The sequence below is a fragment of the Drosophila teissieri genome, chromosome 3R (assembly GCF_016746235.2).
Source record: "Drosophila teissieri strain GT53w chromosome 3R, Prin_Dtei_1.1, whole genome shotgun sequence".
Lineage (NCBI taxonomy): Eukaryota > Metazoa > Arthropoda > Insecta > Diptera > Drosophilidae > Drosophila > Drosophila teissieri.
Genome location: NC_053032.1, coordinates 9,176,273 through 9,194,096, shown reverse-complemented (window position 1 = coordinate 9,194,096; position 17,824 = coordinate 9,176,273). Strand labels below are relative to the sequence as shown.

Genomic DNA, 17,824 nt, shown 5'->3' with positions numbered 1-17,824 from the left:
TTGTGCTAATGCAATTTAGTGCCTCCTGCAGCAAATGAACCTTGATTATGTGTTTATTAGACACCAATTTACGCCTGCTGCAATGTTGCCTCTTCTCCGTCGGCCGCTTCTCGTATACGTAAAATTTCATTCCTCCATTATCATAAATATCATCTGTCGGTTTACCTGCATTTATACATCCCAGCTATGGGCTCAGCCTCTCAGAATTTAATTACATCGATACTGCTGATCAATGAGGCGAAACTGGGAAAGTGCCGCTTAGCATATCTACTTGTGGTCCACCTATTAATTGCTTAAAAATATTATTTACCGTGTAACTTTCGTTCAGGGACAATGCACTTAACACATCTGCGGACCTCAAGCACGGACTTTGTACGCTCTAATGAATTCAGGTGATTAGAATAAATAGCGCACATTAGAATTACAACGCCTTGCAGAAATTAATTGGTTATTGTGTTAAAGTAATATTATTGAAATGTTTTTCATGTAAGGGTGACAAACTGAAGAACCTAAAACCATTACACTTCAAAATTAATTCACTGAAAGCTTGTGCCTTTATGATCTAATAAAATTATAAGTAACCCACTTTTCATGACCGACCCATAACCCATATCAAATTTCGTTCCCTGCCTGATGAGCCCGAAAGGTATTTTGACCACTTACAACCGTCAAGTAGATACACTCATTAACCCGAAAGTCTTGGTTTTATAGCCATTAAACATATGCGTGAAGGCTGTTCTTGTTAGCCAAAGCAAACACAATTACACTTACGCACTCAAATTTATTTACAGCACATAAAGTAGACACTCGTTTTCGCACACACACCCGCAAGTTTACATACCTCAAAGGCATTAATTATTTATGAAGCGACAGGCTGAAATGGAAGCCGCTGCACTGGAGAAATGAATGTAATAAAATTACAAGCGAATGCCGTAAACCCGAAAGGTTTTGAAATTCGAGCAAGAGAAGGCCGTATTAAATTTGCTGGCCGTGACAACTGGCAAACCGGCTAACTGGTAAGCTGGCCCCCAGTAATTAGAGGCTCTAATAAAGCTAACGTTCCTCCAGACAGTAGATGGGACAGTGGGCACATCTCACTTGTCAACGCAGCAATTTGACAGGACCCGCACTGAAAAGCCCAGATACACTTATATATACATACATCTGTATATGTACTATATTATCCTACAATGGCAAGGCGTAACCACAAAAACGCAGCAAATGCTGACCGAACAAACCGATGGAGCAGGTCATCGTTGGTAAAGTGAAATTCATAACTTTAATTTTTAAAAGGATAAAATTCCTTTAAGTTTGATGAGCTTTAAAAACACAGAACGGTTTTGAATCCATACTATAGTAATTTTATATTGATTGGCTTTAGAAATATTTTGTATACATATTAAAAACGACTTAGTTTAGCCAGTTATAATAATAATGAAAATTCTTTATTTTATTACTTCTAATTTATTTCAAGAATAAAAGAAAACATTTCTGTTTATCGGACAGCAATGAAGTAAATTGGTAGAATCTTTTAGTTTACCACAACATTTTCGGTAAGCTCTGCACTTATGGAGCGCGCTGTATAGATGTGTATGTATGTCGCTATGTCTCTCTTCAGATACTCAACTTGTATTCTCAAGCACTTTGGCTTTGTAGATTTTATGTCTTGCGGCTTGCATTATAAAATTAGTGGCATGCTCTAATGTGGCAAATAGTTGATGGGTGGTTCCTAAATGGGTGGTGTGACAGTAGAGGTTTGTGGGTCAATGTGGTCCCCTGGGCGACTTTAGAGAATTTCTGTATGTGACCGTTGTTGAAATTTTACTGTCTCTCATTAACAATTGGCAATTATGCCGCAAACTCGAAATGCGTTTGTGCACATGTATTGTGCTAATATTTGCTTAAATCAATGAGCGCTTAGGCAGCGAAATTATTTCCTTTTATTTCATTCCATATGCAGCCGAAATGGTATTAATGGCATTACCATACCAATGTTTGCGGACACTAAAGAGCCCGAAAATCGAATGTGTGTGTCATTAGTTGAATATGCATTAACGTTCATAAATAACTTTACACTTAATGCGAAACGGGTCGAATGGACACCAACGAGCACATATACACATATCCTCCCGTAATGCATTTAAGCGGTTTTCGTTGATCACATTTATCATTAAAGCTGCATTCATTGAATAAATAATTCACAGAAACAAGCATAACTGTAAATTGCAAATCTGCTTGATTTGACTAATTGCTAAAATTGATAGCAATAATTGAAATATTTGGGCGTTCAAGAGCTATTGCATTACATAACCCTATTAATTTCTCAGCTGCCGAAATAGGATAAATTATGAAATCTCTTTACAATAGCTCTTTGTTATAACCACAATTTTTGCATCCACTCCAAATGTTAAACGAGACTATTAGACAAGTTTTTAGGAAAATTAAATTAAACTGTATATTACCGCAAAAACCAGTTTTTTTTACCTTGCTATACCTGTTTTGAATTTTTTACTATTTGTTTTCTAAGCCATCACATTTTGGTTATTCTGTTAATTAAATAAATACACTTTGGAGAATTCCGATGATAGTTATATGTCACCTGCTGTCACCTGTCAGCTTAAGATACAATCCGGTACTGGGTTAAGTTTTCATCAAGTAATGCACCGCTTGTTCTGTCCCTTATTTTTCAATTCCAGTCGAAACTCAAACCCAAAGTGGTCATGTTCGAGTTCTTTCATCTGATGAGCGCACCCAAACTTTCCACCGGAATTTTGAGATACAATTTTCGGTACGGGCAATTTATTGGAGCTATCTTTTTCTGTCTGCACAGTAAAAAGGATGGGGAAACTGTATTTAATCGCAATTGGCTCAAGTGGCTGAATGTTACGCATCGGATATTAACCTTCTGCAGATTCTTTTGGCTCTATTTGACGACCGTTTCAATAGATACAAATGTGCAACACATTCTGTATGGTATGCGACTTGTACTGAGCATTCCCAACGTTGTGGTAGTCTTGGTCTACCAAATTGTTCGAGGCCCAGAAATAATCGATCTTGTCAACCAGTTTTTGCGTCTCTTTCGGCAAGTGAGTGATTTATTTAAACCGAAAACACCTGGATTTGGCGGCAGACGAGAATTGATATTAATCCTACTGAATTTGATTTCCTTCGCCCATGAGCAAACATATCTGTGGTTTACGGTACCCAATGTATTTTCTTGGCGGTTCTTAATCGATTGGTGGTGCGACTTTTACGTAGTCAGTGCCACCAATATGTTCATCCACATCAATTTTATCGGCTATCTCAGTCTGGGTGTTCTTTATTCCGAGGTCAATAAATATGTTCGTACAAACTTGCTAATTAAATTACAAAAATTAAATACTTCGGCCAGCCAACAAAAAATACGAAGAGTACAAAATCGTTTGGAAAAATGCATAAGCTTGTATGGAGAGATATATAACACCAGCGTTTTGTTTCACAAGCTATTTGTTCTTCCCCTTTTTCTGGCACTGATATATAAGTTTGCACTAATCGCCTTGATCGGCCTGAATGTGGCTGTAGAATTGTATTCAAGCAGCTTTGTTTTCTGTGTACTTTTGCTCAAACACGTGTTAGATCTTTTTCTGGTAACTGTCTCCGTTCAGGGTGCTGTTAACCAATATTTAAACATTGGATTGGAGTTTGGAAATGTCGGCGAACTCAACAAGTTTCAAACTACGGTCAGTCAATTTATTTTGATCGATTTTATACTGATTTTAATATTTCATTCATTGCAGCTGGATATTTTATTCATCCATCTAAGGCTTTGCCACTTTCGAGTCAGCATATTGGGTCTATTTGATGTCACCAATAAGCTTTTTTTAAAGTTCTTATCAGCACTTGTATCTTGGCTAGCTTTTATTGCACAATATAAAATGAGGAAGGGAAAGGGCTAGGCCACTTTCTTGGTAATTCGGTTTCAAAAAGTATTATATACAGAAGTCCATATGATTAGTTTTTCCTTCAGCACAATAATATGTTGTAATAGAATAACAAAACATATCCTTAATAAATTAAATTTGAATAAATAGTCAGCCCCAATTCGCTGTAGTATGCTGTAACATAATATTTGCCGTACCCTGTGAAGTCACTTAATAAACTGCATTTACGTGAAAGCCACTAAATTTTGAAAGATCGCACCATATGCCCGTGTGCCCACCTGTCAGGGGGCACATAGCTCATTTTAATGGCTGTGGAAATGAACTTTTGCCACGTGATTTGCCCAGAAGTTGGACTCTGGGGCCAGTCACATCAATAGATAATTTTTCATAATTAAAGTTCATGTGTATGTGGTTCGCTTATCCAACACACTTTCCTCGGTAGAGTAATCCCTCGACTCGCTTTGGCTTCATTAAGGATCATAAAATGTTTCATTTTCATTCCAGGAAACGTTTCGTTTAGTGGTGATTATTGTGTTGCTTCCACAGGAATTTCAAACCGAAACGAAAACTTAGCTTTAGTATGTCGTCATTTTCATACACAATTTACTTTGATTTATTAAATTTCATGTTGATCCTTTTTGCCTTAGCTCAATTTACATACATATTTTTAATGTATTAAGCCAATTAAGGTTGACACGCAGACGGAAAACTGTAAGACTGACCGTTGTCCTTCGAGCAGGTTGTCCTTGCCGAGAAGATTAATTTAGACGGAGCTGTCTTTGTGTTTCATTAAACAGATTTGGTGTTATTTACTTAAACACTTAAAATAAATGTGCAAATATTTCTATCGGCTGCTGAGTTTAATTGAAATTCCTTCGTCCAGTCCCTGTCCTGGTCAGCCTGCTATCCTTGAGGTGACAATTTAAGCACGCTCAATGCCAACGGATAATGACGTTGATTGTGGCATCTTCTTGGTAGTTTCTTCCGTCTCGTTCTCGTCCTTACAGCCATCCATCAATCGCAGGACCCGGCTTCCTGGCCTTCCTGGAAGCCTGGTCTTCTGAGCAGCAGCTGCAGCAGCATCGGCAATAGCAACAAAGGCACATCATGTTGAGATGTTGCCATTGCTGTCCTCATCCCTCATCCCTCTTCCAGGGACCTGCGTTCTGCTTCCCATGTGTATCCTTGTGCCCATGCTCGTTCTCCGTTGTTCTTGTTGCACTTTGCTCTGACATTTTGAGTTTATGGCATATTTGCATTATGACTCTGCTGCCTGGCCCGGCCTTTCCTACGTCCTACGTCCTACGTCCTTCTCGTAGCTGTGTGTGTCCTTTTCATGGTGCACTTGAACAATGACGTTGACTTTGTCGTTGAGGTTGCCATGAATGCATGGGCCAGGACTCTGAACCCGACTCCTGCTGACGCAGCTGTTAACAAGGCAAATAACAACGCATGCTTGCATAAAAATTATGCAAGGCTTAACAACCTAAAACTATTTCGACCCCGCCCAGCTCCCTTAATTGGTCAATTTCGCTGCCCTCTCTTGGCCCATGCACGACTCAAAATGGGATATTCTTGAGCGCTTTTTAAGGCTCAATCTGTGTCCACCCATCCAGCCCATCAATGGGTTCCGCCTGTCAGTGCCCAGTTAGAGTTGCATTTTGTCATCTGGACTGCTGCATAGCATGGCAACGAGAGTAAGCCGGCAGATCACTTGGCAAGGCCTTCATCTATCAAGCATTACCGTACGGCTTTCGCCAAATCTACTTAAGTTCAATCCAGGCACGTTTTGGGTTGCACAGTACAGAGCGAAAATAGGAGAGAAATAGGTCATTAGTCAACGTACTTTCAAGATTGACGAGGTTTTCAGATGTAACAATTTTATAAATTTAAATATATGTGTTTATGTTTCGTGAAATTAATCGGGTATTTACAGTAATATTACAAAAACGCGTTATTAATGTAATATTACAAATACGCGTTATCACAGTACACATTTGATATTTAATACTTATAAATAAATTACTAAGCAATTGTCAACATATTAAATTTCAAAATTTCTTTGGATATTACACTTAGTGTGAACACTGAATGCTTCATGTTTTTTCCCGTGTATATGAAACGATGGGGCGTAATATAGTTTATGCCTTTTAAATATTGCCAAAAATTAAAGTCAAGCTTAGTCCCAGCAAACTTCATAAGCCGTTTAGCCGTTTAGCCGTTTTAGTCTTTTGTTATCCCTCTCTAATGCCAGACTTTCATGTGGAGCAACTGACTGTGTTGATATCACTTTTAATTGGAAGTTCAGAGATTCGCATTTGACTCAGTATAAAATGCTGCATGTCTCACTGCAAACGCTCTGAGTGACCACAGAGAAAGCTACGGTTTTGTTTCACAATTTGCCACGCTTTTGCTTTTTTTTATGCTTAACAAACGTGTCTGCTAACCAAATCGGGTAAGGAAGAAAGAACTTTAACAAAACCCCACCAATGTTGATAAAGACAGTGATGAGAAGGATGTTGCAGATACACACACGCATACAAACCCGGGCTAAAACAAAGTTGAGCAAGGCTAGGGCCCACAATGTCTACACTAAACCTGAATGTGTAGCAATTTGCTAAACAAGAAAATAATTGACTTGCCACGTTGTGTGGCAAGCTATCCCACACATGTCCCGGACGAATGAGAGGCATTCTTAAAGAGGGCAAATTGAATTTCAACCGAAGGACGAACGGCGCGCCTAAGTATGCAACACTTTTTTCCAGCCCTCCACTTGAGCGGCTAATGGCGTAGAAAAACGGGTCGCGTGAAAAGCGCATGGCATAAAAATGTATGCCCTCAAATGAAGCCCGTGATGGCTGCCAGTCATTGTTGCTGCTTTTATTGCTGTTGATGCTGATAAGTGGAACTTGAGCGTCAACAATGCATGATGCCAGCCCGGCCCCCGTCATGACCCTATTTTTCCCACTCCCACTGAACTCGGCGATAAGATAAATTAATTCAAGTAGTTGGCCAGACACTAAGCCCAAACTAACGCCCACAATTCCACTCCAATGCCACCCATGGCCAACCCGACTGGCCAACTGGTCAACTGGTCAGCTGGCCAACTGGTCGACTGGCCAACGAAATTAGCTTCATTTTCCAACACCCCCCGCCATCAAAGGGCATGCATAATGACTTGACCTGCGGCTTATGAAATTCGAAAAGCGGCTACAGCGTGCGGGTGTCCACCGATGATGATACGGAGTGTGGGGCAGGACAATCAGGACGACGATGATGCCATGTCAACAGGCCCGAGACACGCGTCGCCAATTGCCGTCCCGTGATTTAGTATCCAAAAATTGTGGCCTTAGGCCGCCCAAAAACTCAGCCGTCGCTCGTCAAACAACGCAAATTGAGAGCGCGTGGGGCATTTTCATTCTGGTGCCAAAGAATGTAATCAAGCCACGAGCTGCAAATTGCGATCGAGTTAACTGAACCCCGCCGATATGTGACTGACATTAAAAAAGAATATCTGTCAAAAAATAACACTCGGTACGGTAAAGCAAGTTTCTTAGCTATCTTAACATATCGCTGTAGTCTAAGCTCGAAGATCCAATGCCTACTGAAAATACAGTTAAAAATTTATTGACAATTTCATGAGCTATTTAAAAAAGCATTCATCTTATTTTTTTTAATATATTTCTATATTTTTCTGTATTCCTTGCAGAGACGAAGATTAATTGAATTTTATTTACTAATTTAGTTGCTCGATTACTGGTCTTGGACATTTTATTTAGTACCATTTAGTCAGAGTCCAAGAAGAACAAAACTGTGTCCTTTGGGCAACGGGAAAAACATTTAAATGGACTGAAGTGCATAGGAGGCCTTTAAAGCCTGAATGCTTCATCGACATCGTTATAATCAACTCTTATCCAAGCATATCCGTAATTTCTAATCAAATTTTAAATGAATAATTAAACTGTTACGTTGATTTTCAAGCCGTTCAAACGGAAATTGCGTCCGACGGAGAGCAAGTAAATTTTCCCTACCCCAACTGCTTTGAAACTGTTGCTCCTTGAATATAGCCAGTCCGGCCACCTATGTAAATGTGAGCCAAGTATACCAGGCTGTGGAATCCTATTGGTAAACAGACTTGAAAGCTTAACTGAATTTGAATTAAGCCCAGTCAAGTAAAGGAATTTAAGCAGGGTGGGCCATGCCGGAAGCCGAAAGTCATCATATGAATTTATGACTTGCTCCTCTATCAACTCCATTAAGCTGCAAAATATCTTGCAAAGTACCATATAATGCTTGATATTTTGGATGTGTGTCCAAATCGAAAGAGAAATTTTAAAGCCGAGAATAATAGGACTGAATGCTTAGCCATGACAGCTGGAAACTGTGCAGTTTTTGTTTTTCCCAGCTTGGGACTGGGCAGCTGCTCTCCCAATGTCTCTCTCTATTTTCCAGGACCTGCCAGCCACTTCATGTAAATTGAAGGAAGAGACGAACCGGACAGGACGTCAGAGACCCCAGAGCGCACTGACGGATGCAGGAATAGCCTCCAAAAAACTAAACCTAGGGATGCAAAATAACAACCAGAATCGAGTGGCTCCATAGCCGACGATGTACTTAACCCATTTTCCGAAAAAATAAATATATATATACGAGTAGTAAGCCTGAGCAATCGAAGTTGAACGATTGAAGTGGTGGCTCTGCTTATATACTATAAGGTGGGTCATTGAACGAGCGGCTGAATGTTTTGCCTGTTTAATAATTGAATGCAGCATTCAGAGTGTCTGGAAATTTCATTAAAAAGTATAATCGAAATGTTAGCAGGCAGTGAGGAGCCGGGCTATGAAAAAAGAAAAATATAAATATAAATTTTAAGCACTCTCCAAGCAGCAATGCCGGATTCACTTCCAGTCCGCCTGCCTAAATCGCTAGGATGCTAATGTCCGTGGGCAGCGGGCTCCATCGGCGCTGTGCATCCTCCTCCGAACTCCAGGCCCGGTATCACTTGGTCAGGCCCACTCGAAGACTTCTGCCCTTTGCACATGGCCTGCATAATGAATGGGAATTTGTCTAAGAGCTTTTTTCGACCGGCGAAACTCTGCGGTTGTTTTTGCAGTTTAATTTTCCTTTTTAGCTGCGTTTTACATTGCTTGTTTTGGCCTGGCTCTGCCAAGCCATGTTGATTACAATGCGAAATAAAAGCGCAATTTGTGGGCATATTGTGGACGAGCATTATTCGGAAACATCAGGAAAGGCTCTTTCGCAGAGGAGTAGGAGCGAATATATATGTATTTCTGGTAAAGGAAGCTGCATTGAAGAAACTTTAAGGGCAATGCAAATAAGGGAATAAGCTTTGCAGAGTTGAGCACAGGCAGAAAAAACACTATTGAAATATTGAATGATAAAAACACTAACATAAAATAAACTTAATGTTCTTAAAGTGCTAGGATGCATTTCTTAAGTGTGCACCTATCTTATAAGGAGACTTAATAAAATATGTGGCACACATGAACAGCAAAATGAGAAAGCTATCAATACATAATTTGAAAAACATTTAATAGAAACGGGAAACCAAAAATATATTTCTCATAATGTATATGCCGAAACCATAAATTTATGTGTATTTTGGTTACCAAATCTCCACTAATTGCTGAAATAACGCGAGTATCATGCTTTCCCAGCTTATTGCATTATCAACTTGGCAATACACTTGGAACTACGCCAATTTGCGAATTACAAACATTGAAGGCTGGAATTCACTCTGGTTTTCCACCAGGCCTTAAGTGGCCGACGGTTAAAGTGAGGGATTTCGTGTACATTTTGTTAAATATGGTTCCACGTCGCCCATCTGCATGACAAGTAATAGATGGATATCCCCATTGGAGTTCACTTCCCTCCGGTTATCAGTCACAGCTTTGAGCAGTAAATTTTGGGGCAAATGAGTTGACTGTTTTGTGCCTTTGTGTTTTGCTACTTTTGCTACTTTTTCGATTTTTTATACTTTCCTTATCGGAATAATAAACGCTAGTGGCTGAAGGCCAAGCTCGTAGTGTGTGTGGCTGAGTCAAGGGCATCCGATTTCGGATCTGGTCACATCCCTCGACTGACCCAACTAATTTTATGCCCATTTGCAGAAGGCTGCCTTGCGGCAAAAGCCCTTTACAATTTGAAAACAGAAAAAAAAACAGCCGAAATGTGTTAACTTTATCTAAATTGTTAAAACATTTACCAAATGACCTCACGTAGCTAAAAGTGAGTTTGTGTGTGTGTGTGCGAGTGTGTGGTATGCTATCGCTCGATCGTCCTGTGGCCTTTTGCATGTCGCATGTCGTCCTTCCTGGAACGTGACTCCTTTCCTGTTGAAGCCCCTATTCTTTTTCATCCCTGCGAAGTTCATTTGATGCTCTCCTTTAGTCCACCGACTTTTCTCCTCCTGTCTACGCTTTATTGGCCGGCCAACATGTTCTTTATGGCATTTTGATGCATGATGCATGGTAACCCTTTAACTTCCTCCTAGCTTTTCGGGCTGCTTTGACGGAAGCCTTCCAGTCTGGCATTTATTATGCTTATTTCGGAGCAGGCTCACGTATTTTGCGTATTAAGCATACGCCCCGTATGACGTTTCCTGCCAGTCACTTAAAGTATTACAAAAATGCCAGATGCCATGCCAAAATTAAAGCTGGATGAGAGAGAACAAGCAGATTAGGGTGTAGGATAAACAGAGACCATAAGCTTAAGAAAAGTAAGAAAGGGGCTTAGTATTTTGCCCCAAGTACTCAGAGGCCCATTCTAAATGCTCGAATGGGTGGATTGGGGAAGAGCTTTTCAAATCGCAAATACTCCACATAAAAGAGTAAATTGCACATAACTCTGTTGGGCAAACTATGCTAAAATATTTAAACAAGTTTTAATAATAAACGAAAGTAAAATTTTGTGGTAAAAAAGTTGTACAAGTCAAATGTCTGACAAACATTTGCATTTTACCGCATTCGGAATTTCACAAATGTATCTGTATCTGGCCAACCTTTTTGTATCTCTACCTACCTTTGCATAATTTTTAACGCAGCAGAGCATATTCATTGACATCTCCAGCGCACATGCTACAAATGAGGGCCTCATGGTATGCTAAACCTAAATTCTGAAAGTTAACAGGATGGGTTGAGACAAATACATTTTTTCCTTTCCCTCCCCTAAATTATCCTTTGTAAATTGACAAGTTGATTTAATAGACGGGGGAGCAGGGGTATTTTTCGGATCACAGAAACTAAAAAAACCAGAGCTTAAATTGTTTAAATTTCATTCGTGGTTGCCTTTCATCATGAAAATGCAAATGCCACTATGGATCTGTGTGTGGATGTTTATGTGTGCTTAATGCTTTTTCTTTTGCCGAGCATTTACAAAATGTTTTTGGCCTGCGCCCGAAAGTATGTTATAAAAATATTTTATGACATGTAAAAAGCATCAATAAAAAGGTTTCGGGCTGGTTTATTTTCTCCCCACCCCACCGCACACCCACACTTCGCAGCCTGCTCTTTGACCCCCATTATTTTCTTTTTCGACTGTGTTTATCGCAGGCCTCATTGTTGTTGTTACCGCGCTTTATCCTTTTGGCCAGGATCTGGGGTTATATTTCATGCGAGTGCGGCTGGCTTTTGGCTTTCGCTTTTCGGCCCGTTTTACGGAAAATTACATTTAAGTATGTGTTAGAATTCACGCTGTAACAGGTTGTAAATAAAGAAATTTGTAATACATTCGACTTTATTCCGTCTGCATATTACATTTATCATTCTAAGGTCAGGGAAGTTAAGTGTTTAGTGGCAAAATAGCCATCAAATATTTGCAGCCAAGCCTCTTTATACGGATTTGGATTTTGACATCTCAATTGCAAGCCATCGAATTCCACTTAATAGCACATGTAATTAATCCTGAGAAACAGGTTAAAATGCATAATATTGACTCACTAGACTGGACCAAAAAATGAAAGCCAGCAAAAAGTGTCGTTAAAAGTTTTTTCGAAAATACATTTTATGCACTCGAACGCACAGCTAATATGATAAAAACGGAGAGCGGTCCCAGGATGGGAAAAAGTATTTTGATAAGCCGCTTACGACACGCCCCCTTAGCTGATGTCACAAACGGGCATTTGTGACAATTTTCCCACCGCCCGCTTTTACTTCATTTTTTGGACGGCGCAGTAACTTTTCCATGTGCATTTCGAACTTTTGTTTTCGTTTTGCTAATTGCCAGTGCAAAGCCGCAAGCGGTATAAAAACTTTTTCCGTTTTTTGCCAGTTACTTTTTTGAGCCGTGTTTGTCAGCAACTGTAAAGTAGAAATTAATTTCACTGTAAATGCACATAATCAAGTGTGTGCATAGAAGGGGGTGGGGAAATTCTGGGGGCACAAAAAAGAAAATGAAAAGGAGCCTGCTCTTGAGGCAATCAGCACGACTGGTGCAGAAGCCGTAGACCAACTCCATCAACGCCATGTAAAAACTTTCCCAGCAAACAAGAGAGAAAGAGACGAATGCGGGTCGGCAGAAAGAGCCAGAGTATCAGACGCACAAAAAGATGAAGCACTTGGGAGCAGACATTCCGCGACCCAACTCGGATCTTAATGAAAATGCAATCCCATCTCCTTGTCTGCCCTGTATGCTCTAGACATTCGAAAAACCACCAAAGGATGCAGAACGGAGTGCAGCTCGGCAAAACCGAAATGGCGGATGGAAGATGGAAGTTGGAAGATGGAGGGTGGGAAGTGGGGGGTGGCAGCCCTAATTGAAAAAAAATTAAGCAGACTGCGAAATTAATGGGAATTACTTGATGCCCGGGTAAGATTTGTCCAAACCACACAAAAGCAAAGCCGCTGAGTGCAGTTCCATGCGAGTGCGTGCTTAGGTTAACATCAAGCATACGCCGCGTGTGCAGGGTCATGCATATTCAAGCGTTCAAGCGTTCTACGTCATATGCACTTCAAATTCAAGATTCCAGCTAGAGGAGCACTTCCTACTTGGTAAAGGCCTGCGCATGGGAGATCAGCAGAATAGAGAAGCTACTAATACGTCTATGCTGTGAGGCTTACGTATGCCCTGAAGCCAATTCATATTTGCCCCTGTTTATGCTTTAATTTGGTTTATGCTAATGGGGGTGCCTGATTGTTAGGAACAGGTAAGTTTTACTACAAACTCTGGCAAATCTATTAGAATGGTTTTTTGATCTTAAGTTTAAAAACAAAAAAGGTCATAAAGCAAGATGTTTATCTCATAACATTTATTTACATTTATAAAGCAGACAGTACATTTTTTTCTTCTTTATCCAAAATGGTGTAACAATGTACCAATATTAAGTATTTTACTTCAAAGCATAGTTTATTATATGGATAACATTTCCTTAATGTTCCGCAAAATACTTTGCCTTACTGCCTTTATTTACACCTGTATTATTTCGACTCAATCAAGCCAATAACCTTCAGATGTGAATCTCTTTTGAAGCAATAAAAAACCGCAGCTGCAGCCATAACAAGCTCTTCATCATGGCGAACAACTTGACTTCAACAGGAATCAAGCCGAACAGAATGCAGTGCGGGGAGATGAGTATAAGAACCTGACACTAGCGGTTCATAATCTATGCTAATTTTCGCCTTCTCTATGGCCAAGAGATTCTCGGACAGCTTTCATTTCTTTATGCAACACGCAAAAAATACAGCGAGAGAGAAGTGGCATTAAAATTAATGAAGTAGAGACAGCAACAACAATAGTTAGGAGGGACATACGAAACTTACTGAACTAAAAATTACCCTGCAACCTCAAATAAACAGAAATTAGTACTCTTGCTATGTTTATTTGTAAATGTTTATTTATGTTTATTTATTAAAATTAATATAATATTGCATAGTTGCGTTATAATTAAACATTAATATTTCATGCTTGCAAAGACACATAACATAATTTATTGTTTAAACATTTTTTATATCGCCTCTGATATTTTCCTTTTCGAAAATAAAAGCATACCCATACATTTCGCGAGTACCTGGAATAAAAAACAACAACAGATGAGACAGTGTCCAGGACTGTAGTCCTTTGCCAAGCATGTTTCCACCGCTGGTCGAGAGAGAAAATCTTAATCGTGATCTTATTACGCGCGTTAATTACGAAATACAGCAAAAATAGAGAATAGCGAAAAAAGTCGGGTGTAAGCGAAATGCCAGAGCTGGGCAGGATACCACTCTGGATTATGGCCAAAGAGGCGAAAATGAAGATGCCAGTAGAGGGAGTCCGGCGATGAGGAATATTTTGTTGGCGCCGAGGGATTGTAAGAAAAATTAAGAAAATAGACGGCGCATAGATAAGCAAGTGCAATCTAGCACATTTTGCGGGTTGTTCATTTATCCTTCGCTGTTGTTGTTGATGCACAAGTTTTATGACCCGCTGAGCAACATTGTTGCCACTGGCCATTTTTCATTAGAACAATGCAATGGAGCTGCAGCAAAATTACATGCACAGCGATGGCCAGATGGCAAAGGGCAAAGAAGGACGAAAAACACACACAATCTACAAGTAACTTTAATCAAAGAGGAGAAGTGCACGGAAAATGAGAAGGATAGAAGTTGGAGAATTCAGAGTGAAGGCTATGGAATGCAATGATCAATGAACCGATTATTTCTTTATTTCTTGCAAAATATGAATTGGTCACAACTAAGAAACCAATTGGTAAATGCTTATCTAAATAAATAATAACGCAGAGTCTATAATACTGTGAGATTTCATCAAGACCATATAGAATTGTTCATATAGATCGTATATATAATACCCACAGATATCGTTGTTCAAATTATATCTTCATAGGAGCAGAAGTTTCTTAGATATACATATTTGAAAACACAATGTAGATTCTACATATGTTTCTAGATATACCAAAACTTTGTTTTAGCAAAACTCATTACCAGCTACTTAACATAGTTGACCAAATTTAAGTTGGAAAAGGCCGAGAATTGGAAATCAGGTAGCTGTTAAATATTTTATGCAGCTCATGCAGGGAACCAAAGCAAACAAACGCACTAGTGAACCATGCAAAAGCGAATCAAAAACTCGAGCAAAGGCAAACAAATTTTGCAAAAATAAAACAATAAGGTGGGTTGGTAGTATTTTTTTGACCAGCACGAAGGTGGGGAAATTCAAATAAACCGCTGGCCTGGATTACACACATAAGCGGCTTGGCTGTCACCACTAAAACAAGCGATGCAACAATAAACAGCCAACTGAACGGCACAAACAAAAAGGGAGTTAAGTCTTGCCAGGCAGCGGTTTGAAATATTTATATGGCCCGTTACTGGAGCGGAACGGATAGATTCAAAGCTGGCGAATAACTCACCAGAAGGCCACTTAAAGACCCGGCCAAGGATATAATTATAAATCACGGGCCGTCCACAGTCGCCGGCTTCGATCCGCTTGGCCACACTCAAATAACTTAACGCCAAGTTGATGCATTCAACGCAGGATTTAATGCCAAACAGAGTTTGAAAAGCCATCATCAAGTGCATGTAACCGAGCAGGACATGGCCGGCAGTGGCAGCGAACCACGACGAACCAGGACGAACCAGGACGAGCCAGAACGAAGTAGATGAACCAAAGATATACATGGCCTGGACATTGAACGACAAGTATAAATGCTTGACCATCAATACCAGATACCAGGGTGGACGTGGACGTGGAGATTCAGATGGAGCTGGAGCGATGGCAAAGGGCCCGGCACCGAAATGAAATTGGCGTTGACACAACACATCCACAAACATACAGATGCACTGAAAAACAATGAAATGTATAAGTTGGATATAAGTGCTGTCGTGGTTGCTGTTCCAGAAAGAACTTTAGCTTACTAATGACAAGGCTCCTGCAATTATATTTTAGAAGCATATAATATGTTTCACAGTAATATGACTGCTCATTGTCATACTGCCTTTCTAGGAGTGTACTGGGAATATTGGAAGCAGGATCCTGGTCAGGATAAATGGTCACAAAAAGCGCAACAAATGGAGCTGCCATGCTGGGCAATGCGATGATGTGTATCGCCAGCTCTTCTAATGTTTGCGGCTGCGGTCGAGAAATGTTCTTGCGGCCAGGACAACTGGGAAAGGGTTATTTCCTATCAAACTCCACCTCAGCACACATTTCCGGAGCGGACAAAAGTTCATTTTGCGTTTATCAAGGAATTCAATTAGCATTTGCTTTATGCATGAAACTGAAACCCGAAAACATTTCTTCCTTAAAACGAAATAACCGCCCGTCGGTTACCCCCATGCTCACCCTTTCTCTCGCTTTTTTACTGTAATTGCCCTACAAAACTTTGCTATTTGTATTTATCTTTTGGCAACTTTGAGACGCACGTGTAGCGAAATGGGGAAGAGGGGGACCCGATCTGCACATATGTGCCAGATGCTGCAGTCCACGGGGCGTATGCGTAATTTTGTGTCGCACTCCTTTTTTCGTGCTTTTCCGAGAGTTTTTCTCTGCTCTGCGGGTTTTCCCCACCATTTTATTGTGGGAAATTGTGGGCGGTGCCACATTGTAACAAAACGGAATGGGAGTGAAGGATAGTGAGAAGTATCCTTTATTTCCTTGACGCACACCAAAATGTCTCGTATTTTAATTGTCAGCCATCTCTGGCAGTTTTTCTCTATAATGAGTTTTTGCCTTGTTAAGTCGTAGTAAATAATTTTGTATAAAATTAAGGATATGGAATTCAAAAGTATTTATTTTTAATGAACACGCCGGTTTTTGCTACTCAAAACTGTCAGCAAAAGTAATATTTTCCAATTTGTAACCTGCACATATTAATGTATGGAAAAACACTCCAATCATAGCAGCAAATAACTATCGAGGTCTATGCTGAAAAATGTCTACAAAAACATAATCAGAGTTCGTTTTTGCTGCCAATGTCCTGCTGTTAAATTGATGAATGCGTCGCCATCGACAGAGGCGGTGAAAATGCGTCAACTTTTTTATGTGGGATTGTGGAAAAAATTGCCTTGCATGCGATTTGATAATCAAAGATGGAGGCACAAAGCTGTTTCTGCTTTGGTGCTTGTGTCGCTGACAGCAAAAAACAGAGAGCAGAGCAGCAAATGGAAATCAGAAAAGTTTTCCATGTTTTGAGGGGCTGGCTCGGGGTGGGGTCGACAATTGTGATGCATGTAAACAATAAAATGAACAAATCAACATTTTATGGATTATTGACAAGTGATATCAATCTTCGTGGCTGCTTTTTCCGCCCCTGGCTGTACTGCCCCATATATTGACCAACTCTCGTTTCCAGTTTGCTTTTAGCTGTTTTCGAAACTGCAGATGGTTGTGGGTGTGGGCACTTTTCTCTATAGCATTTTGCTGGTTGTTTTCCACGCTTTGGTTGATTAGCTGTGAAGTTGTTTATGGCCTTTAGAATACAGTTTTCCACTGCAGTTATGACCGTTTGCGCGGCTCCAAAATCGAGCTATTAAAATTGACCCGTTCAAAATAAACAACGTGTGCTGCCGTATGAGTCTGAAAAGTTTTCAAAGGGTAAACAAACCGTAAAACTCCAGCACAGGTGCTAAAAATTTAGAATATTACAAGACGGCAGATGGGAGATGCAGAACTAACAAAACCCCAACCGCGCAAGTCAAATTACCCAAACAGACTCGAGTATGTGTGCTGAATGGAAAAGTACGGGTAATTGGGAAAATAAGAGCAAAGCTAGAGCAAAATGGGAATGCGAACTTTAGCAGCTGCGTGAATGGTAAACTGTTATTATCTTGCCAACTAAACCAAAAAGGCAAAACAAAATATTTCCATAAGACTAAAATGAAACACAAGTACGATTTGGAGTGCGGAAAGCTGTTTTGGGCAAACATGTTCTCGCTAATTAAATGGCAGTA

The 17,824-nt window shown here is 40.1% G+C and overlaps 1 protein-coding gene across 1 annotated transcript; it reads left to right on the top strand.

The window, feature by feature from the left end:
- The first annotated feature begins 2,720 nt into the window (after positions 1-2,720).
- LOC122621929 (putative gustatory receptor 92a) lies at positions 2,721-3,935 on the top strand. The gene is made up of 2 exons (XM_043799946.1): positions 2,721-3,719; positions 3,777-3,935. The coding sequence occupies exons 1-2, from the start codon at positions 2,721-2,723 to the stop codon at positions 3,933-3,935; spliced, it is 1,158 nt and encodes a 385-aa protein (XP_043655881.1).
- Positions 3,936-17,824: the final 13,889 nt, after the last annotated feature.

What these genes read in the sequence shown, in the direction of transcription:
- LOC122621929 (XM_043799946.1), top strand. Translation starts at nt 2,721, where the DNA reads ATGTTCGAGTTCTTTCATCTGATGAGCGCACCCAAACTTTCCACCGGA. An exon ending in TCAACAAGTTTCAAACTACG is followed by an intron (nt 3,720 to 3,776) that starts GTCAGTCAATTT and finishes CATTCATTGCAG; the next exon opens with CTGGATATTTTATTCATCCA.